The sequence below is a fragment of the Euprymna scolopes genome, chromosome 16 (assembly GCF_053919585.1).
Source record: "Euprymna scolopes isolate OS-2025 chromosome 16, ASM5391958v1, whole genome shotgun sequence".
Lineage (NCBI taxonomy): Eukaryota > Metazoa > Mollusca > Cephalopoda > Sepiida > Sepiolidae > Euprymna > Euprymna scolopes.
Genome location: NC_136497.1, coordinates 11,077,786 through 11,102,766, shown reverse-complemented (window position 1 = coordinate 11,102,766; position 24,981 = coordinate 11,077,786). Strand labels below are relative to the sequence as shown.

The 24,981-nt window shown below is 34.2% G+C and overlaps 1 protein-coding gene across 4 annotated transcripts in view; it reads left to right on the top strand.

Moving 5' to 3' along the window:
- LOC145295837 (post-GPI attachment to proteins factor 6-like) overlaps window positions 1-24,981 on the top strand; it is an 810,264-nt gene that overhangs the window by 725,435 nt on the left and 59,848 nt on the right. For 2 of the 4 annotated variants that reach the window (XM_080141550.1, XM_080141549.1), the window contains exon 12: window positions 11,189-11,208. The exons of the other annotated variants lie outside the window; for them this stretch is intronic. In XM_080141550.1, coding sequence (XP_079997676.1) covers window positions 11,189-11,208 — 20 coding nt within the window. The remainder of the gene's footprint in view (window positions 1-11,188; window positions 11,209-24,981) is intronic. 4 annotated transcript variants of the gene reach the window in all.

Sequence of the window (24,981 nt, the reverse complement as noted above, 5' to 3'; positions counted from 1 at the left end):
GCATAAAGACCATAATATCACACATGTAACCAGTAACCATTACATAGAGTTAAATACAATTTAAAATTCTTCAGTTTACTTAAAATGACATATAATAACAACATATTTTCAAACAATATAAATTCTTATGCCAATTTTTAATTTTCGTTTGAAGAGGAGATATATTTCGAAATATTGGTCATTTAAAAGATGTAAGAGTAAAAAAGACAACAACGACAACAAATAAACACAATTTATATCCATATTTAACGATTAGGAAGAGGATGCCCAACCAATGAGAGGATGCATTGTTATTATTTAAAGCAACTTTAGAAAGGTCTGCCACATTCTTAAACAAATATTTTTAAAAATGTTAAGAATTTGTAAATCAGTAATTTGTGATTTTATTGATGGAAACAAGATATTATACTGTTAAATTATGCTGTTTTTATAGTTAAGTAGTTATTTTTTGTGAAAATACAAGTAGATATGGTATAGCTACAGCAATGTTATTGTATATTTAATAAAATACTGTGTGCATGGTTTAATTGTATGGACAAATGATGTCTGCATATTTTCTATCTGATTCTCTCTAATTGTCTGATAAATGTCATAGTTTTAGGCTTGAACTGGCTAATGTATTTACCATAGTGTGAACCCTAGTATTTTTGTTTCACTCAAGAACTATTATTGAGAATGGTGTATTGAGCAAAGAAAAAAAAATCTTAAATGGTTTCAATAGAACCGAAAGGCCCAAAACAATTTTGGTAAATTCATCAGCCAGTTCAAGCCTGAAGCTAGAACACTGATCAGACAACTTGAAAGAATCAGATGGGAGATTTATAATCATTCACAAACAGACTGATTTGTTGTAGCACGGCTTTTCAATTTAAGTAACAGAGTTTAATTTTTTTATAAGTTAATTTCTTGTGGTGAATGCAATTTTGAGCAAATAAATAAATTGTGTTGCTGGGTCTCGTGGAATCTTTGAACTTTGATTTTTTTAATCAGAACAATTGATTAATGTTCATTTTCACCATCTGATAATTGGTTCTGTTAATCTTTTTTGAGATTGAGTTGTTCATCATGTTCAGCTTATTTATTTGTAACAATATTAATTTATTGCGGACTATTATTCTCATCTTTTATTAGTTGTTGTTTCACGACGTTTCGGCCAAATAATTCCTCTGGCCTTCATCAGGTGGTAACCGCGACGGATAGGAACTTTGAATCTCTTAATTGCATTCTCAGCAATCACTACCATCCGTAGTTGTTGTTGTCTCACCATGTTTTGGCCAAGTAAGCCTCTGTCCGACTTTTGGTAGGATTGAAACCGCTATCTTCAGACAATGCTCATCTGAAACCATAGAGATTCAACGTCTCTATCAACTGTGCCACAGGCCCCAAAGTTCCTATCCGTTGCGGTTACCACCTGATGAAGGCCAGAGGAATAGTTGGCCGAAATATCATGAAACAACAACTAAAAAAGATGAGAATAATCGTCCGCAATAAATAAATTAATATAAATAATACTCATCTCAATAATGACTTCCAATTAAAATAATATATATTTGTAACAAGTTCTGTCAATTTCATCACCAGTTGTGCACAAGAGCTTGTCAGCAAATAAGCAAATAAGTATGCTGCAACACCAGCTCATATTTTGTTAATTCGAACGGAATTTCTTGGTTCCAATTCTCTTATACTCCAATATTTTTTATTTGTTTGGATTTTTTCCATTGAAATCTACACTTTCTTTGGCCAACAATGGAAGATTGTGACTTATTATTCTCCCCACTAGCATCTCTGAATGTCTAATCGGCATAATATGATGGACTAAAAATCCCAACGGTAGATCTTCATAGTTTCAAAAAATATTTTTTATGTTTCCTTTTCAACCAGTTCTTTTAAATTCCTTTACAATTAAGTTCCATTAAATTTAAGTTGCATTAACTTTAAGTTAATTTAAATTTTAAGTTCCATTAAATTTTAAGTTCCATTAAATTTAAGTTCATTTAAATTTAAGTTCTTTTAAATTTAAATTCTTTTAAATTCCTTTACAATTAAGTTCCATTAAATTTTAAGTTCCATTAAATGTAAGTTCCATTAAATTTAAGTTTCATTAAATTTAAGTTCCATTAAATTTTAAGTTCCATTAAATTTAAGTTCCATCAAATTTAAGTTCCTTATGTTTGTAAAATTTTCCTTTTTGACCAGTTCTTTTAAAGAAACATATTTATAGCTCTAGTATTGCACTATTGAGCTATCTAAAAAATAACTTTTTTGTTTATTTATATGTCTTCACTATCACAAGTATTAAATTATATATAAACATGTGTATGCGTGTGTGTGTGTGTGTGTATGCGCGTGTGTGTGTGTGTGTGTGTGTGTGTGTGTGTGTGTGTGACACACATATGTTTGTATGTAATTTAATACTTATGATAGTAACACACATACAGGGTCACTCCCCAAAAAACGGGCCCAACTCTAATCAGGCCCCGTTTGTTAGTGTTTTGTCCGAATGAAATGAAATTTTGGTCATAACTAGTTTATTATATTCCAAACATCACATCAAAACACAAGTGTCTTTGGCCTTTTTTTCCCCGTTATACAGCATATGTTCTAGATGGCCTCCATTTAGCTTTTGTTTTTTTGGGTCACCCTGTATATATATGTATGTTTGTGTTTTCTATTTGGAAATATTAGGCACCGTATGTACTGTGCTGGGATGTAGAAAATTCCAGGTTTGTATCTGGGGGCGTGTTTAAAACCTCTGGGAAAGATGCACCCTCAGTCTTTGTTAAGACATACATCTAGGAGAAGGAAAACTGATATAAAAAAGAAACTGAGACATTCGATTGCACCGTCTGAGATCAGCAGTTGTTCCCAAAAGTGTGAATGGTTCTACACAAGCTTATAAACAAATCATCTGTGGAGATTTCGGACAACTTAATTGTTGTGTGAACCTCATGAGTCGAAATCGACAGGAGAATCCATATATATACATATAAGTAATTGAACATAACATGGTAGCTTAACGTTCAAACATGTCATTAGAGGTATAGAAGCAGAAAATGGAAACTACGTCCAAGGATGGAGTACTGCTGCCACATCTGGGCAGGAACTGCTAAAAACAGCCTATCCTGCCTTGACAGAGTACAAAATAGACTTCGTGGCTTAGTGGGGGATGCCCTTTTCTCTACCCTGCAACCTCTCTCCCACAGAAGAGACGTTGCGAGCCTGTCTTTGTTTTATCGTTATTTTCATGGCGAGTGCTCGTCTGAGCTCCAATCTCTGGTCCCCCTTCGCCAATCTTTCACGAAAAACACTCATCTAGCTGAAACCACTGTGAATAATTTCCCCCAATCTTTATCTGTGCCTAAATCAAAACGTATATTCCATGAACAAAGCTGCTTCCTTAGAAGTGCACGCCTGTGGAACTCTCTTCCGTTTGCCTGTTTCCCACCTGACTACAACTTCGATGTCTTCAACTCCAACATAAACAAATTCCTGATAACCCCCCCCCTTAAGTAAGACACTTTATCAAATCTCTATTACTAACGATTACTACGATATTGTCCCATTCTCCACACTCAATAACCCTTATCCCCGAGTGGCTTCCGGGGCTTGATAAGTGGTGACTACCATGTAAAGAAAAAAACAAAAAAAAATACAGAAACATGAAAAAGACAATGAATGTGTTGTGAAATATTGTTTTGAATTCGTAAACTTTTTATCAATTTTTAGTTATTTATTTTTGGCAAACTATTCAGATATTTAAAAAATATATTTATTTACAGAAACTTAAAAAAAAAACAATGAACATAAGAAAAACGTAATCATATTTGAAAAAAAAAACAAATATGTTTAAAAAATAAGTAAAAATCAAATGATGAAAAGTTCACGAATAATCTTATTAGAATTCAAGACAATATTTCACTTTCTATAAATAAAATATTTTCAAAATATCTAAATAAATGAAACAAACACTTAAAAAAAAAGCTTTTTTAAGCTGGAACACAATGCAACACAGAACCGCTGGACCAACTAAAAGACCCATAAAAGAAAGGTCCATAAAAAAGCCAAATCATTTGAGGCCCTTAGCGCCACTTTGCGACTTTTAGTTTTGGAGGAGATAGAGTTTGAAAATATGGAAACAGACAGACAGACAGACAGACATAGTAAGTTTTATTAAATTAGATTTTCTCCAAATAAACTCATTCAAACTATGAATACATTCTAGAAACCACCATTATCAGGGTTAATCATAGAGGAAAGGTAAAGTCTGTAACAGTTGAGCGTGCTACTCTTGTTATGTTCAAGAAGTCCATCTCCTGGCGGTTCACCTTCTTATTTCATGATCACACGCATTTTTCTTTTTTTTTCTTTGCAGTTTTAAAAAACAAATATATTGGTTTTAGATTCAATTTATAAATAAATTTGAACTCATTTAATTGTGGATATATATATATATATATATAAATATTCCTATAAAATCATTATTTATTTATGTATCGTTTTATTGCATGTAAATAGTTATGAAGATATGTGAATATATATTTTCTGTTTTCACCTATGTACATAAAAATAAGTTTATTATTTTGTGAATGCCACCATCTGTGAATCTGAGTGCAAACAACCTAATTTCATAAGAAGATGAGAAACACGAATATTGTATAAAAATAAATGAATGCTGAATGTTTTTCCTGTTTGGAGTGTTACCCACTTTTTATGAGCACTGATGATGGCCTCCTCAAGAAAACAAATGCCTCATACATTTCAAACATTACATATACATTTGTGATATGCCGAATCAATTGTACGCAAATAAAAAAAGACTTTTTCGGGAAATTTTTGAGAATTAGTTGCCTATATATATATATATATATATATATATATATATATATATATATATATATATATATATATATATAATTTTTTTATTTGTGTAAAATTGCATTTGTACATGAATATACAGGGTGGCCGAAAAGTCCCAGGACACTATACATGTATTTTTAATAAAACACAGTATTTTTTAATGAAACACACAGAAAACATATATATTCAACAAAAAAAGAGAACTTTATTAGAAACAAAGCAGAAAACAATTAGAGTAATTTAGTGGTCTAGGGGATCAGTATGTTGGCCCTCGTTGTTCTTGCACAATTCCATTCGCCTCCAGGTTCTTTGTGCCATTTTTTTTTTAGAGAATTCCTTGATACGCTAGCAAAAGCTGCAATCAATCATATTTAACAGAATTAAAATATTAAAAATAGAGTATCCTGGGACTTTTCGGCCAGTGTCCTGGGACTTTTCGGCCACCCTGTATATCTGCATGTTTCTCTATATATGTACACATTTATAAGTACGCGTTTGCATGTATGTATATAGTTATATGTGTGCTATGTATGCATGTATGTATATGGATGTATTTATATATTTATGTAGATGCAGATATTTATGTGCATATATATATATATATATATATATATATATATATATATATATTTGTGTGTGAGTGTGTGTCTATGTCTATATATATATTCATATGAGAATGAAAGCAGGTATGATATTATGACATTATGAAAAAAAAAAGAAAATCTGAGGCGTTTTTTAAAAATTTTCAACGTTTCGCCCCCCTTTAACGGGGTCTTCCTCAGGAAATCATAGAAATGATTGAGTAAATAAAATATATCCAGGCGAGAGGCCATCATCTTGGTTATTTTTATTTCCTAGATGTAAATATAAGCAAACCTATGTGGTTATTAAAAAGTTCTCGATGGAGGATATAGCTGGTATATGGCCTGTTTATTATACAAACATAATTGGTTACATGTGTGCATACATGTTTCAGTGGAATCTCAATTCAAAGAGACCATTTCATTAGATCAAAAAAGAGGATGCGATTGAAACAAGAATCAAGGTTACATTCATTTCTTTATAAAATTTATTTGAGTGTGCTAATGCTCCAAAAGAAAGGGGGTGTATATTTTGTGAATGTGGATAGTAGAGGTTTTGAAAGGAGGGCTGGTGAGGAAATGGAGCAAGGATGGAAGTGGGGTGAGGGAAGAGGGGGAAGTACGATCCCGTGTGGTCAAGCTGCTGGAGCTAGGGGGGGGTCATGTTAAGTTGTTTATTGGTCTAAGTTTTTGCTTTGATTTGAAGTGATATTATACCCGCATCGTTGTAGCTTCCCTATCTTAAGTCTTTATGGTTTTTCTTTTCTGGTGGCGACTTTCTTATCTATCTATTTTATTGATAAGCTCTATTTATTTATTTACTTATTTATTTTATTCCTCGGTTTTTATCCTGTCACTTGTTTCTCGTTTTTATCTATTTATTTATTTGTTTATTTGTTTCAAAATATATGTGTATATATATATATATATATATATATATATATATATATATATATATATATATATATATATATATATATATATATATATAGTAAGTTATAAAATATATATTAATGTAAACAAATTTGAAAGGTTATGAAACTGAACGTGCTAATAATATATATATATAATTGTTGACTCCATATATATATATATATATATATATATATATATATATATATAATTTGTCAACTTCAACTATTGACGCGATATGCAGACCTTTACAACTGCTCTACGATGGACCATATTTAGTGGTGGAATGTTCTGACAAATACTTTGTCATCGGCCACAACAGTAAATGTGACTCGATCACAATAGATTGTAACAAACCAGCCTTCTTAGAAACCTTATTTAGCGTTTCCTGTAACAAGTTTTTCTTACAGAGAACAAATCATTACATTCAATCGTCAACCTTGATCCAGATTCTATCATTATACCTGCTTCTTGCACATCTCGTAATGACACTGACCTGCACCTTCCAGCTCCTTCTGTCCAACCCACTACATTCATGGCTCACAGTGGCCATCATGTAATATTTCCAGTTTGCAGACCTGAACATGTCTTAAATCTTCTTGTATATACACATCTACACCACACTTACATCTCTATACTAATTTCATTTACTTTTCTCTGTAGCCTCCAGTTTTCTGGTGGGGAGTATTATAGTGAATTATCACAGCTGCTATAACAGTGTTTTGCCTGAAGCACGAACCCCCAGACACAAAATAAGCCGCATGAGTGTAACACGCAAGAAACAATGTCAATCTGGTATTTGACATCGTGACATGACATTTAGACCATTTCCTTTTGACCTTTTTCCTCTCTATCAACTTCCATTTCTTCCCTTTCTCCTCGTCTTTTTTGCTTCAACATGGCATGAACAGACATGATATCGCATCGCTCCATAAATAAACACCATCGAAGAGCAAATTCTCAGACTTTATTCGAGGTAAGATGACTTAATTCTCCATAAACAATGTTGGTCTGTCATGAACAATCGAACGAAATGTCTACCACAATGTTAACAATCTTACACACAACGAACATTTCAAGTTTATGCATGCTCATACGTGTACACCTGCACACATGCTTTCTTGTTGTTTCTACATTGTTTGCAAATAAATGTATTCTTTGTATATATTGTAACTCGGTACTTTTGTTGTCTCATTTTGAGGTCGGAGTTTTGAAGATGCATTTTATCCTCTATGCCCTAAATATTAACTCCTAACCTTAGTCCTCAACTACTTCATATATATTGATGACCCATATCACATTAGTCTCCCTGACAATGATCTCAATAATATTTATCAAGAAATTTCTTTCACATCGTTACTAGAAAATAATCACATCTTCAACTTCTTGCACCCAACGTCCTGAACTTCTCAAGCTAACAAATAATGATGATCTGATAGTTTTTCTACTCCGATCACAACTACAGAATAAGACATGGAATGATCATAGTTAGAAAATTAACTCCAGACTGTAGTGGAATGGTGCCGCAAGTGAATGGTTAAACGAATATCCATGACAAATAACATCCTACCTGAGAATTCTTCCCTTAATCTTCTTAGCTTAATATTCATTTGAACTGGAACAAATACATTAAGGACATTGTGAAGGCTGCTGCAAAGAAGGTAGGTTCCCTTTATTGAGCTAGAAGACTGCTCATACCTGAGATTATCTTGTACCTCTACAAGGCCACCATTAATCTATGCATGGAGTATTGTTGCTACATTTGGGCTGGTGCATCTACCACTAGCCTCTCCCTTTTGGATAGGGTCCAGAAAAGAGTCCAGAAAACTAGTAGGTCCCACTTTGTCAACTAAGCTCTCTACTCTAATAGTTTTTACCCATGAACGGCTAGACTTTGGAATTCCGTTCCTGCTACCTGCTTCCCTGACTGTACTAATATGCAGGAGTTTAAATGTAGCATAAACTAACATCTTGTTAATCTTAATTATGTCCCTGTATATTCCTGATATTTTTGTTTATCTAAACTGCAAGAAGGCCTACAATGTTTTATTTATATAAAAAGTAAACAGAAATTAATGTGTCTGTTTTTTAGCACTTAAAACTTTAACTTCAGCAAAAACTACATTTTCAGTAAAATAGAAATAAAAATAATGGGTTCATTATATTCTGTGATTGTTAATTAATAAATACTGAAAATTCATTAAAATTGGTTGATTTCCTAAATTTTTGTCAATTTTTAAATGAAAAGAATGGTCAAAATATTTACACATTTTAGGGATCAGCCATACATTTTGCACCTACCTAGCATAAATATTTGAATAATAACTATTAAATAAACATATTAAATAACTGAACTTCAACTAGGTGTTCATGAAATAAAAACGCTGAAAAAAGGATTTTTAATGACCGTCATTATAAAAAATATGTTACCCTGTCACTACTATTTTCATATTATTAGACTGGATTAGTATTCAGGAGAGCTGGAGAATATAAATCATTCATGCATAAAAAAAAAGAAGCAAATTTCCATATCTAATATTTTGTAAGCTAAGCTACACAATTTATTTTCTAAGTGCTAAAAGTTATTTAAGGGAGATAACTCTACGACTAGTTATCTACCTTGAATAGACTTTATAGTTATTAAACTGAATAAAATGAATATTTGAATCAAATTCTAAGGAAAACTTATCAGTGAATACGTTTCCTTCATTTTATTTTTAATTTTTTAAATTTTTTATATTAGTCATTAATTAAAGACAAACTAATTTATATAACTGTCAAGGTTCCTCGAAGTTCCCTGGTTCATAGATAAACAAATAAAATGATTTGGAATGTAATATCTTTTTTTTTTCAAACTTTTCTTTCATCTACGTTAGATTGATACACACTTTCTCCCCCGAACTGAATACATACAAATATATGAACATTCCTATTTTAACTTAGATAAAGGTATATATTTACCTTGACTACCTTAATATAGATAGAAGTACGTATATATATAAAGTTACATATGTATATACTTAGCTAATTATTATGGATTTTAGACCACAGGTACTAGAAGTAAGATGCGTAATGTAGGCTATATTTAGTTTATTTTAGTTTAATGCAAAGAGGAAAATAGGGGCTGTAAACGATTCGTGCAAATTCAGATACTTCCGATTTTTTTTGTGAAATTTTAATGATAGGCATTGGAAGCCTTTGTTCAGTCTCAACAATGGATACCTCCTGTAAAGGGTATCCATAGTTGAGACTAAACTGTGAAATTGTGAGGCAAGGGTTGAGCAATCTCCAACCACACCTTTTCTTGATCGGCACTGCTTGAGTCCAATGGCGAGGAGAAGTTCAGAATGACTAGAAACAATGCCGAGATAAGCAGAGAACTCACGCAGCACCTGCAATTCCCAAATGGTCACCCATTTTAGTTCTAACCAGGCTCAACGTTGCTTAACTTCGATGATCTAATGGAAACTAGTGTGTCAACGTGATTAGACTGTGTTAACGATAGGTATTAATTAATAAATATCCCCTAAATTTCGTTTTTTGGAGTATTTTCACGGTTTTTAAAGTGCATAATATAATGACAGTCTCAAATTTTAAATAAAAAATGATTCCGATTTTCATTAATTTTAATCCATAAATCCATAATTAGACACTAATTAATCAAGTTTCCCTTGAGCTTAAGCCTTAAAATTGAAATATTTAATCTTTTTTATACTTTTATTTGACTCAAACAAAACATATTACAACTGAAACGTCATGATGTCATAGATAATGGCTAGATTTATGGAGGAAACCTAAATGAAGAGATGGGCAGAAAATGTTTGTTCACATTTCATGTGAATTTTTGTATGTTGGTACAATCTGGAAATAGGGAAGGAATTCTGAAGGCAAATATTAAAAAGAAGTTGTAGTAGTAGTAGAACATGTTCTTGCATCTTTCCTGAAGAGGTGGGATTTTGCTGCTAGTCGGATGGGACAGAGTTATTTTCATGTATAGGGTAAATTTTTCAAATCGTATTCTTTGGAAATATTTTTAAAACAAGCATCAGGATGCAATATTGCAACGATGTGACAGAAAGTGGTGTTTTAGAGAATTGAGGATTCTAGACACAGGGTTTAGTAACATTCTATCTTCATTTTAATCTTTGCAAGGCGAGCATTAGAATATGCAATACTCTTTTGTTCAGAGAATTAATTTCACCCATTATGGAAGAATATTCTAAATACTTAGCCAATCATATGGACTTTAGAACACAGGTGCTAGGAGTAAGATTCTTAATGTAGGATGTATTTAGTTTAAGTTTAGGGTAGTTTGTTTTTAGAGGCGGCAAACTTTAAAGTGACAAATCTATTTTTTTAATTGAAAATTTGGCAACTATCGATTATTCTGAGTTCAGCTTGGTTTGGTAATTCATCAGGAGGAGACTGACACATGAGCAGCATTTGCAAATTGTTCAAATTTATTTTGAAAATTATTTTGAAACATTTGATGAACGAAACAGTTCATGAATGGACTTGACAATTAATCACAATCATCATTTAAATATTAAGTATTTAAATTTTAAATGCCAAAAATTAATCTTTGCAATCAACCACATATTTGTATAATAAAATATTTTTTTGTGATTTATTTTTTGCCGCTTCATAAACAAACACAGCTTATATATATGTGTGTGTGTGTGTGTGTGTGTGTGTGTGTGTGTGTGTGTGTTATAAGTTTAAAAAACCTTGATGCGGAATCCACAACCGTTTTATTATTAAGGGTTCAATAAATTGTAATAAATACTTTTTACTGAATATTTTCTTTTTCTTTTTTACTTTTTTTTTTGTATACACAGAAATGAATAAGCGGAAATAGGTAAGTAACTCGGCACATAATCACAGGCATGTTCAGGCACACACACACACACACACACACACACACACACACACACACACACACACACACACACACACACACACACACACACACACACATGTATAGATAGAGAGATAGATAGATAGATAGAGATATAGATAGATAGATAGATAGAAAGATAGATAGATAGATATACATACACATATACAGCTAGTATAACTGTGTGGAAATTCTACATTTATTTTCTTCACTGGAATTAATTTTTGAATCGTCCAAACACAATGAAATATAAGAATTTTATATGATAATTTCAGTCTATAATAAAAATACAAGTAAAATATTCGTTTTTAGTATTAAATACATTTTTATACATTTGAATAACTTTATTAAGACAATTTTCTAATTAAATTAACTTGGAAAAATCGGTTAACATTTGCCTATCATCTACATATACAAACCACACTACATGAATACTATTACTGCATCGAGTTTGGATGAATTAATTCCCTTTTATTAAGTGCATGTGTACTGACAGCATTATGGTCGTACTAACTAATTAAGGAGGCAACAATCACAATTTATATATATATATATATATATATATATATATATATATATATATATATATATATATATATTTAAATAGAATGTGTAGAAGGCGGTACAATGCAGAGGTAATGGAAAGACACAAGCTGAAGCAGGTGAGAAAGTTTTATTAATACAACTTACAAATACATGTGTACATATTCATATATTTCTTATACACATTATATTTATATTTGCACCGTGGTTACCTGGGAAAGTCGGTCTGGTGGTATATCCGTGTTATATAATCTTTCGAGAAAGATCTCTTCGTCACATATTTATTTGACTTTGGTTCAAACGTGCTTTTGTAAACAGTAAATAAATAAAATACATAAAAAGTAATGCATAAGTATAAGCATATAACTTATATAAAGCATATAAGTAATTCCGGGTTGCTTTAGCTCACACTACTGCATTTATATTTACTCTCTATCGCCCCCACAACAGCGGAGTTACTATCTTTATAGCATATCTGAGAAAATTGACCAAGTCCTTTCTACTTATCCTTCAGCTAACATTCACGTATGTGGAGACTTCAATGTTCACAACGTTGAATGGTTGACCCACTCAAACAAGACCGATGATGAGGGGAGGTTCTGTCGTGATTTCTCCATTGCCTAGGACCTCACTCAGATTGTTCAGGAACCTACCCGTGTGCCCGATAATGACGGCCATTATGCGAGCCTACTAGACCTTTTTCTCACAACTTCCCTGAACTATGCTCAGTTTCTGTTCTGTCGCCTCTTGGATCTTCCGACCACTCTGTTGTATCAATTAAGATAAAAATGAAATGTAATAAGTCCCCAGACGTACCTCTTCATCGTACAGTATATCGACACACTAAGGCTGACTGGGATAGCTTCCGTACATTTATATCTGATCTACCTCTGCATTCCATGTTTAAAAAGGATGTGTCCTCTATAGTATTAGACCTGACTGAATGGTTAATTGTAGGTATTGACCATTTCATACCCTCTAAAAAGTTTCAGCAAAAACCTAACAGCCAGCCATGGTTCTCTCCAGAATGTGCTGCTGCCATTGCGCACAGAAATCACTTTTTCCACTGCTTCAAACGTAATAGATGTATGGAAACTAAAGCCGTTTTCATGACTGCCAGCAACCATTGTAAGAAAGTAATAAGGAACGCAAGAGAGTTGTATGCTCAATCTGTTAAGTCCAAAGTAGCTGAGCAGCGGCTTGGTTCCCACCAGTTTTGGCAAATAGCAAGCAGAATCCTGAACAGAAGCGTGTGCTCCATCCCAACTATTATCAATGGACCTGAGGTAATCTCGTCAGCATCAGATAAAGCCAAACTCTTTGTCAAGAACTTTGCAGCTAATTCTACCCTTTGCGACCAAGACCGCCAACCCCCAATATTTCCTCCTGTATCAGAAAACACGCTATGTGATATACGTATATCTGTACGTGATGTTGCCAAGCTAATCAAAAACCTAGATTCGAGTAAAGCAACTGGCCCTGACGGTATTCCAATTATAGTACTCAAAAAACTTCAACCTGAACAAGCGCCCATACTTACAAAACTGTTTAAACGTTGTCTTAAGGAGAATAGTTTCCCATCTCCCTGGAAAATCTCATCAGTATGCCCTGTATTTAAGAATTCAGGTGATCGCTCATCCCCCTCTCAGTACAGGCCAATAAGTCTCCTGTGCGTCATGAGTAAGTTGCTAGAATCTGTGTTAAATACAGAAGTAATCAACCATCTCAACAAAAATAACCTTCTTAGTGACACTCAATATGGTTTCCGTTCTGCTAGATCTACAGCAGATGTCCTTACAGTTATATCGCATAGGATTAGCAAATCTCTCGACGGTGGCAATCTTTCTAGGGCAATTGCTCTTGACATATCTAAAGCCTTTGATAGGGTATGGCATAAAGGTTTACTTCATAAGATCGCTAGCTATGGTATAGCTGGAAAAGTCTTCTCAATTATTAAATCATTTCTTTCTGATAGGTTCATAAGAGTAGTAGTTGAGGGGCAAAAATCAGAAGCTCACAGTATTAATGCCGGTGTCCCTCAGGGATCCATCCTGGGCCCAACTCTTTTCCTGATCTACATTAATGATCTTCCAAATCATATCCTTACATCATTTGTAGACATTTATGCTGATGACACTACCATTTATGGTACCACATCTAAGACAGTAAACGACCAAGTTCTCTCCAATTCTCTCTCCTCTGATCTTGAGCACGTAGTACAATGGGGAAAGGAGTGGCTGGTTACTTTTAATGCATCTAAAACCAAGCTTCTCTCTTTACATCATCAACATTCTAATCCACATTTGTCATCAATTGAAATGAATGGCTCTCGTCTTCAGGAGGCCTCAAGTTTTGACAAGCTTCTGGGCATGACCATTACTCCTGATCTTAAATGGAACACGTATATCAAATCTGTTGCCAAGGCCGCTGGAAAAATGGTGGGATCTTTCTATCGATCCGGTAGATATCTCACTGCTGATGCTATTCTCTATCTATATAAGAGCCAGGTACGTCCAAGGATGGAATACTGTTGCCACATCTGGGCAGGAGCTGCTAGAAAGGACTTGTCCTGCCTTGATAGAGTTCAAAATAGACTTCGTAGCCTCGTAGGAGATGTCCTTTTCTCCTCCTTGCAACCTCTATCTCACAGAAGAGATGTTGCGAGTTTGTCTCTGATGTATCGTTATTTTCATGGAAAGTGTTCAACTGAGCTTCAATCTATGGTCCCCCCTCGCCAAACTTTCACAAGAAACACTCGTCTAGCTGTAAACACTATCAATAATTTCCCCCACTCTTTATCTGTGCCTAAACCTAAACGTAGATTCCATGAACAAAGCTTCTTTCTTAGAACTGCACGCCTGTGGAATTGTCTTCCGTTTTCCTGCTTTCCGGCTGACTACAATATGGTTGTGTTCAAGTCTAAAGTAAATAAGTTCTTGATGAGCCGTTCCATATAAGTTATCAAATTTACCAAATTTTCATTACTAATGATTACTATATTAACCAATTTCTACTGTACACTCTTTAACCCTTATCCTTGAGTGGTCTCTGGGCCTTGATAATGTGGTGATGCCTATGTAAAAAAAAAAAAATGCAACGTTATACACCTAACTGAGAAGAAATATCTGTAACGATTATCCCCCTTAAATCAGCTCATCAAGTAGTCTCCCTTTACCAACCGATTTATTCAAAGTCTATGCCCCCACCCCCTCTTAACCAGAACGCATAAACACAAACAATAAATTAATTAATTATTTAAATCTCCTCAATGTTAAATATGAATTATTATTAAAAAAATAAATAAATTAGAAATAAAAATAAATAAAAAAAACTTAATCATATTAAATTAAAATGCTATCAACAAGTTCTGGGCAATTGTTTACCGCAAGACAGTTACTGTTTACAACAACACGTTGAAACCAAAGATAAACTATTATGAAAAAAATAAAATATCAAAGAATAAATAAATAAATAAAGAAATTAGAAATAAAAATAAAGAAATGAATAAAAAAATCCTAACCATATTAAATTAAAATACTATCTACAATTGTTTGCCGCGAGACTGTTACTGTTTACAACAGCACCTTTGAACCAAAGTCAAATAAATATCTGACGAAGAGATCTTTCTCAAAATATTATATAACACGGATATACCACTAGACCGACTTTCCCAGATGACCACGATGCAAATATAAATATGTGTATGAGAAAGATATGAATATGTACACATGTATGTGTAAGTTGTATTAATAAACTTTCTCACCTGCTTCAGCTTGCGTCTTTTCGTTACCTTTGAATTGTACCGTCTTCTACACATTCTATTTAACTACATACTATACAATGCTTCAGGTAAACTACATCCACCTCTTATATATATATATATATATATATATATATATATATATATATATGATTGTTAAGATTGATGAAATCCGACGATATGAAAAATAGATTCGAGGTGGAAGTGACCAATCTCTCTTGAAAAAGCCCACATAAATCGGGCGAAATGTGGAGCATTCAGGTCCTTCCACCTCCAATCTATTTTTTATATATATATATATATATATATAATGGAGAGCAGATAATACAGTGGATATGTTATCGGCAGCTCTAGTACCTCTCGCTTCTCCTATTTTTGTCATTCAGTCCTCATTCAATGAGTGATTTTTCTGGCAAAGTCCTCATTCAATGAGTGATTTTTCTTACAAAGGGTGAAGAAAAAGCTGCTTTAAGGTCGGTACTACTTGGTGACCAGTAGTCTGAGATGTCGGAAATTTTTCTGTCTCTGTCTGTCCTTGTGGCCATGTCACTAGTAAGGGTGCTGGAGGTAAACGTTTTGTCTGGGCTGACGTTATCCGCCTGATAGTCAGGGACTCGAACCTTGGATTAACCACTAAGGAGGCTGTCCTATCAGCAGGCGCAAAGTACTGGGACTGCTGTATTGACATTTGGTGAGTGGATCTGGACCATGCAGTAGTCTCTAGTGGGGCCTCTCGATGCCATACTAGTGGGTAATTGTTATGGCTTTACCTTTTCGTGTGCTACAAAAAAAAAAAAATTCCTGTCCTTTTCTCTCTTACTTTCCCTCTCTGTACTGCTCTAACCAAGTATGCCGACCTATTCCACAAATCCCCAAACCTCAACATGAAATATCTCCAGAATAAAAACTCGATTAAACCTAGAACCCCATCTTCCAACGTAGACCCCTACTACCAGGTCTCCTTCTCCAACATCAGGGGTCTACGTTCCAACCTTCCAGAGGTTGAAACCCAATTACAGGAGACGAAACCAGACATATTATTTTTAAGTGAAACTGGAATAGGGCCGACCACTTCCCTAGATGAGTTCATAATTAACGGATACTCTAATTTAACAGCTAAATCTGACACCCAAGATCGCCATGGGCATGGAATATGTGCCTACATTAAGGATGGCTTCCCGTGTGGCAGGGATATATCTAGAGAAGATCCTAATTTACCCTATATGTGCTTCAAGGTTGCACTTGCTAACACCACTGCATTTATATTTGCCCTCTATAGACCCCACAACAGCGGAGTTACTATCTTTAAGAGCATATCTGAGAAAATAGACCACATTCTGTCTTCACATCCCTCGGCTAACATCCACATCTGTGGTGACTTCAACGTCCGATTCACATAAGACAGATGAGGGGAGGTTTTGTCATACTTTTGCCATTGCTTATGACCTCACTCAGATTGTTCGCGAACCCACCCGGTCAATATGCAAGCCTCCTAGACCTTTTTCTCTCAACTTCCCCTGAGCTATGTTCATGTTCCGTTCATTCTCCTCTAGGATCCTCCGACCACTCCGTCGTATCAGTTAAGATAAAAACGAAATGTAAGCAGCCCCCAGAAGTACCCCTCCACCGTACTGTATACCAATACTCTATGGCTGACTGGGATAGCTTCCGTACATTCATATCTGATTTACCTCTGCACTCCATGTTTAAAAAGGAAGTGTCCTCTATAGTATCAGATCTGACCGAATGGTTAATTGTAGGCATAGACCAATTCATACCATCTAAAAAATTCCAACAAAAACCTAACAGCCAGCCATGGTTCTCCCCAGAATGTGCTGCTGCTATCGCGCACAGAAATCACTTTTTCCATAGCTACCAACGTAATAGATGCACTGTGACTAAAGCTGCTTTCAGGAACGCCAGCAACCACTGTAAAAGAGTAATAAAATATGCAAGAGAGCTATATGCCCAGTCTGTTAAATCCAAGGTAGCTGATCAGCAGCTTGGTTCCCACCAGTTTTGGCAAATAAAAAATAGGATCCTGAACAGAAGTGTGCGTTCTATCCCAACCATTATCAATGGACCAGAGGTCATCTCGTCAGCGTCAGACAAGGCCAAACTATTTACAAAGAACTTTGCAGCTAATTCTACCCTATGTGACGAAGGCCATCAACTCCCCATATTTTCTCCTATAACACAGAACAAGCTAGGTAACATACAAATATCCGTGCATGAGGTCGCCAAGCTAATCAAGAACCTAGATTCCAGTAAAGCAACTGGCGCTGATGGTATCCCAATTATAGTGTTAAAAAAGCTTCAACCAGAACTTGCTCCCATACTTACGAAACTGTTTAAATGCTGCCTTAAGGAGAAGTGCTTTCCGACTCCCTGGAAGACCTCATCAGTTTGCCCTGTATTTAAGAATTCAGGTGATAAGTCATCTCCCTCTCAGTACAGACCAATAAGTCTCCTGTGTGTTATGAGTAAGTTGCTGGAATCCATATTAAATAGAGAAATAGTCAACCACATCAGCAGGACACACAATATGGTTTCCGCTCTGTAAGATCTACCGCAGATGTGCTGACGGTTATATCCCACAGGATTAGTGAATCTCTTGACAAAGGCTTCCTTTTTAGGGTAATTGCTCTTGACATATCAAAGGCCTTCGACAAGGTATGGCATAAGGGTCTACTTCACAAGATTTCCAGCTACGGTATAACTGGAAATGTTTTCTCAATCATTAAATCATTTCTCTCCGATAGGCTCATAAGAGTAGTGGTAGATGGACAAAAATCGGAGGCCTGCAATATAAATGCTGGAGTGCCTCAGGGGTCAATCCTAGGCCCAACTCTCTTCCTGATCTACATCAATGACCTCCTTAAACACATGCTTAAATCATTCGTTGACATCTATGCTGATGACACAACCATCTACGGCAACACATCAAAGGCTGTAAATGACAAAGTTCTCTCTGATTCTCTCTCCTCTGATCTCGAGCACGTGGTTCAGTGGGGGAAGTTGTGGCTGGTTACCTTTAATGCATCCAAAACCAAACTCCTATCCTTACATCATCAACGCTCTGATCCCCATCTGGCATCAATTGTGATGGATAGCTCTCGTCTGGGTGACCCCGTGTTTTGACAAGCTTCTGGGTTTGACCTTTACTCCTGATCTGAAATGGAACACGTACATCAAGTCTGTTGACAAGGTTGCTGGAAAGATGGTGGGATCCTTCTACCGCTTCAGAAGATATCTCACTACTGATGCAATTCTCTATCTATATAAAAGCCAAGTACGTCCAAGGATGGAATACTGTTGCCACATCTGGGCAGGACCTGCTAAAAACAGCCTATCCTGCCTTGACAGAGTACAAAATAGACTTCGTGGCTTAGTGGGGGATGCTCTTTTCTCTACCCTGCAACCTCTCTCCCATAGAAGAGAGGTTGCGAGCCTATCCTTGTTTTATCGTTATTTCCATGACAGGTGCTCGTCTGAGCTCCAATCTCTGGTCCCCCCTCGCCAATCTTTCACGAAAAACACCCGTCTAGCTGAATCCACTGTGAAAAATTTCCCCCACTCTTTATCTGTGCCTAAATCAAAACATGGATTCCATGAACAAAGCTTCTTTTTTAGAACTGCACGCCTGTGGAACTCTGTTCCGTCTGCCTGCTTCCCACCGGACTACAACTTGGATGCGTTCAAGTCCAATGTTAACAAATTCCTAATGAACCGCCCCCTTAATTAAACACTTTATCAAATCTCCACACTAACGTAATGTACTTGTAATAACCCTTATCCCTGAGTGGCTTCCGGGCCTTGATAAGTGGTGATCACTGTGTAAAAAATATATATATATATAATTATTTACTATAATAATTAAATATCAACAAATACTAGTGTTTCATCCATTCGGGAATCATCAGTGCAGCGTGTCACAATAAACGCCAGTCGAGAGATTCGAACCCTGGCAACAGAAGTCATTTCTGGCTTTATTAGCAAGGATTGGAACCATTCAGCTACCGACAACCGCTAGACGTACAGTTGAAATGAAACATTTATTCTTTTTAAATACTGTTTACGTCAGTCAGAGTGATCTAGTCATTATATGACGATCTACGCATGTGTTTATATATATATATATATATATATATATATATATATATATATATATATATATATATATATATTTATAGTAAGGACATTGTGAAGGCTGCTGCAAAGAAGGTGGGTTCCCTCTCTCGAGTTAGAAGACTACTCACACCTGAGAGTATCCTGTACCCCTACAAGGTCACCAAACGTTCATGCATGGAATATTGTTGCTACATCTGGGCTGGTACATCTACCACACACCTCTCTCTCTCTCTGTCTCTCTCTCTCTCTCTCTCTCTCTCTGTCTCTCTCTCTCTTAGAAAAAAAAGTTTTCAATCCAATAAGTCTCACTTTGTCAACTGAACTCTAACCGCTATCGCATCACTCAAATGTTTGATCTCTGTGCCTGTTTTACAAATATTTTAATAGAATGTGCTCTGCACTTGTGCTCCCTCGGCATACATATTCCAGACAAACCCGCTTAGCAACAAAATCTCACCCCTTCACTGTTGAGGTCCCTAAATGCTAGAAGGCTTTCTACTCTAATAGTTTCTTCCCTCAAAGAGATAGACTTTGGAATTCCCTTCCTGCTACCTGCTTCCCTGCAGAACTTTAAATGTAACGTAAACCAACATCTTGTTAATCTTTCTTAGACATGATCCTTAATAATAGCCGCTTACGTTCAAGTGGCGATATGCCTTGTTAGAGATGAACGTGATTATATATGTATATATATATATATATATATATATATATATATATATATATATATATATATATATATATATCGTTTTTCTTTTTCTTTTCTCCTTTCTTTCTTCTTTCTCCTTTTTTTTTTAGATCTTACTTACTTTTCCTTTTTATTTCTTTCTACCCTCCTTTTTTATCTATTAACCTTTGACCTCCCCTTTCCTCACATTGCCTTCTATTTTTAAATCTAAAATGTCACTTAATATCATCCCTCCCACTTCAAGTGAGTTATTTAATATTTTATTTTTATAAACTAAAAAAAAAAACATTTCACTGTTTCCATATAAGAACCGGATGCTTCGATTAGCAGATAAACCGTATTTCCGTCGCCTGACGAGTTTTTTTAATTTGTAATAAACGAAATGCTTCAAAACATTAGCATGTTCAGTATAGCGACTATGTAATATTTGTCTATATAAATAAAAATGTTATATACAGGGTGTCCGTAAAGTTACTATATAGTCTTATTGTTTTATTGTATTATATTTGTAGTTAATATTTTTTTTTTTTTACAGGTTTATTTAATCAAGCATAGTAACTTGTAAGACTATATAGTAACTTTATGGACACCCTGTATTTTATATATATATATATATATATATATATATATATATATATATATATATATATATATATGTATATATATATATATATATATATGTATATATATATATATATATATATATATATATATATATATATATATATATATATATATAGAGCACTAACTAATGAAGGAACAATCAAAATATTATATAGATTAGAATACCTTTAGAATTTGACCAATTCTGAATGTTTTTATAAGAAAACAAAGAATGATGATAATGATGGTGATGATGATGGTGATGATGATGATGATGATGGTGGTGGTGGCGGTGGTGGTGGTGGTGCCCAAAGTAGGAAAAAGGAAGCTCTTCAATTTTTGAGTTAAAAAATAGGAGGCATACATTTGGAATGACCTCATATATATATATATATATATATATATATATATATATATATATATATATTGTGTATCACAAAAGTGAGTAAACCCCTCTCACACCCAAAAGAAGATCTTTGGAGAATCCTCAAACAGAAGGTGGAGGTGTGCAAAGTCCCAAATATCGGCCAGCTCTGCAACGTCGTAATTGAAGAGTGGAAAAGCATTCCAGTGGCTACATGTGAAGCTCTGATAAACTCCATACCAAGGAGCGTAAAGGCAGTTTTGCATAATGATGGTGGCCAAACAAAATATTGATGCTTTACATGTTGTGCGTTAATATTGACAACTTTTCGTAAGGGGTGTACCCAGTTTTGTTGCCAGGGATTTAGCTTTTAATGGCTATATATTTTGAGTTATTTTGAGGGGAAAATAAATTAACTCTGCTGCAGACAGACTACTTTTAATTGTGTCAAAAAATCATTTTTCAGTGTTGTCCCATGAAGAGATATACTTAAATATTTAAAGAAATGTGAGGGGTATACTCACTTTTGTGATAAACTATATATATATATATATATATATATATATATATATATATATATATATATATATATATATATATTCCTCTCTAATATGTTCCCCTTATATCCTAACCTTTATCTCTTGACGTCTACCAATATACAATTATTAGGTCATTCTTCTTTCTTTTCCCCTTCTCGGTTTTCCATTAAAAAACTATCTATTAAAATTTAGGTTAAAACTTGACACTTGTGAAACCAATTGAGACTAGTGGCCTGATGATCCTTGTTAAAGACTACAAAACAAACGCCCACAGAGTTGGTATATTCTATTATTGACGTAATCCTGGTAACATAATATTTAAAATTTAGAAAAAAAGATTAATTCTTTGGCGGTCAAATGACCATTTATATGGAATATTATCAAGAACAATGTATGTATTAATACAATCACGGAAATGAGTCAGCTTCTTTTTTCAAATTGAAAGACATTTACTCCGAATTTAATTAATCGTTTCTAAATAATTGTCACTTCTCTACGAGGAAAGGGGAGTGAAAGAAGTTTAAATTTTAGTAGTGCTCTGGAGGCATTTTTACTTATATTTGGTACTTTCAGTAGCGCTTTAAAGACCTCCTAAGATTTGGTTTTTCACTTCTCACATAAAAAATTCTCTTCTGATGGAAGGGGTGAGAAAATTAACACTAGTAATATCTATTAAATTTTCTATTTAATTTTTATAGCCCCAAGCAACGCAGTAGCCTTGCTAGTATATGTATCTTATTAAATATTCTTTATCCGAATTTTTATATATTAAAATATATCAACCAATGCCAAGGTATATGTATCAATAAAAATTAAGCCAAATAAATTGACTCAAATATTATGCTTCATGATTATCATTTCTGTAATCGAGTATTCATATGCTTTTTCAAAACCAAGATAACAAAAAAATACACATGAAGCAAAAATATTTTTTTCCTTGTTTCTTAGTTTTGAAACAATATATATATATATATATATATATATATATATATATATATATATATATATATATATATATATATACGAGCAAACAGTTAATAAAACATGTTAAAAAACACTTTGAAATGAGTTAAAAACATATTTAATCTGAAAAGGAAACACTAGATAAGTGGATAGTCCTTAATCCACGGAGTTTTGAAGAAATACTTTCCTTCTCATCAGAGGGTAGGAATGAGCAAAATGCGGGATCGGATTTTGCATACAAAAGTATTTGATGAAACAATAAGTAAGTCAAAGATCTTACTTGAAAACAAAAAAAGCGAAGCAGAGGGAATATGGTAAATAAAAAGGTGATTACACATGAATGGATAGTCTGGTGGAAGATAAATGATCCAGTGACGGTAAAATCCAAATATATAACTTCAAGAAAGTTAACTGAATTTCCATTTGCACAAGTAAAATCCAATATATATATATATATATATATATATATATATATATATATATATATATATATATACCGGGTGTTTGTAGATGTGTGTGTTTGGGGAGGGATAGATCCAAACCCTATGTTAAACTTCTTTTGAAAAATCGGAAAAACAAAATAAAACCAACGAACATGATGTAAAAATAAAAATAAAAAATAGTTTTAGTAGGTAGGTGGGATCGAACCCAGAACGTTGAGGCGAAAAACTGGTTAAGTTACTCGCTCGCTCACGAAAGGAAAGTAACTTAAAGTAATTTCAATTTAACGTTTATAAATAGCAGGTGTGTAGCGAATGTAATTAGGTCAAAGGAAAGTAAATTCCGCACTTAATTTTAACTGCAGGATAGTTCTTTTGGGTTTGTTTTTTACCTAAGTTTGTCTGGTTTTGTTTCCCCAACGTGTTGGAGAAAACCAGCTGCCCCCCCCTTTATTAGGGAAGTGTGTCCAAATGAAAGCAATTGTCTGATATGACGGTGAAAACCGACAGTGACCAAACGTCTATTGTTTACTGGACGCTCCCGGCCCATAGGCCGAGAACTGTACCTTAGTTTTACATCAGTTTCGCTTTCATATGAAAAAGCTAAATAGCAAGAATTGTGTAAAACTCAATGTAAATAAATATAGCTGCGACCTACGTTCGCAGTTCATACATATTATGATCTACACGGTATATAAGACGTTCTAAACGATTGCAATGAGAGAACCTCCTTGCGACCCCCCCCCTAAAAAAAGCCTTTCTTGGACATACAAAAACTCTCGCGCACGTTCTGCCTTTTATATATATATATATATATATATATATATATATATATATATATATATATATATATATATATAGATGGTATTATATGTAACTGATACAAAATTCGAACTCTTCAGCCTAACATTCACAGGCAACATAAATTGTGAAAATGCATTGAGGACATTGCTAAGACTGCTGCAAACAATGTGGTCTCCCTCTACAGTGGTAGAAAATTACTCATACCAGAGAGCATTCCATATTTTTACAAAGCCACAATTCGCCCATGTATGAAGTATTTTTCCCACATCTGCATTTACCCGCGAGTCTCTCACTCTCAGACAGCATCCAAAAAGGAGTCTCAAATCTAATAAGTCCCACACTATCAGGCAAGTTCCAATTTCCTATCCTTGTAGTTTTGCATCCCCATGTCTGTTTTACAAGTATTTTAATAAAATGTGCTCTGATAGACCTCATAGCATTTTTGCATCCTCCACGTACTTACCTCCAACTAACCGACAGATATCTTGCTGCTCAACTCCCTGCATAGTATCCCTGCAACTTATGGTCCCGATAGTAGCCCTCTACATCAAAGTGGCACTGTGTTGTTTGAGATGAAAATGGATTAAAAAAAAAAAAACAAGCAGCAGAATCCCATCCCTTCACTGTTGAGGCCCCTAGATGCCTGAAAACCTTTTATTCTAGTAGTTTCTTTTTTCGAACTGCTACACTTTGGAATTTGCTGCCTGTTTCGTGCTTCCCTGACTGTACTAAACTTCTGAAGTTTAAATGTAATGTGAACAGACATCTCGCTGCTCAATTCCCCACTGTTTCCTATTAGACACGATATCAAATAATAGCCCTTACGTTCCAAGTGACAATATGTCTTGTTAGGGATGAAAAAAGAGTAAAAAATAAATAAAACATTTATATGTATTTAA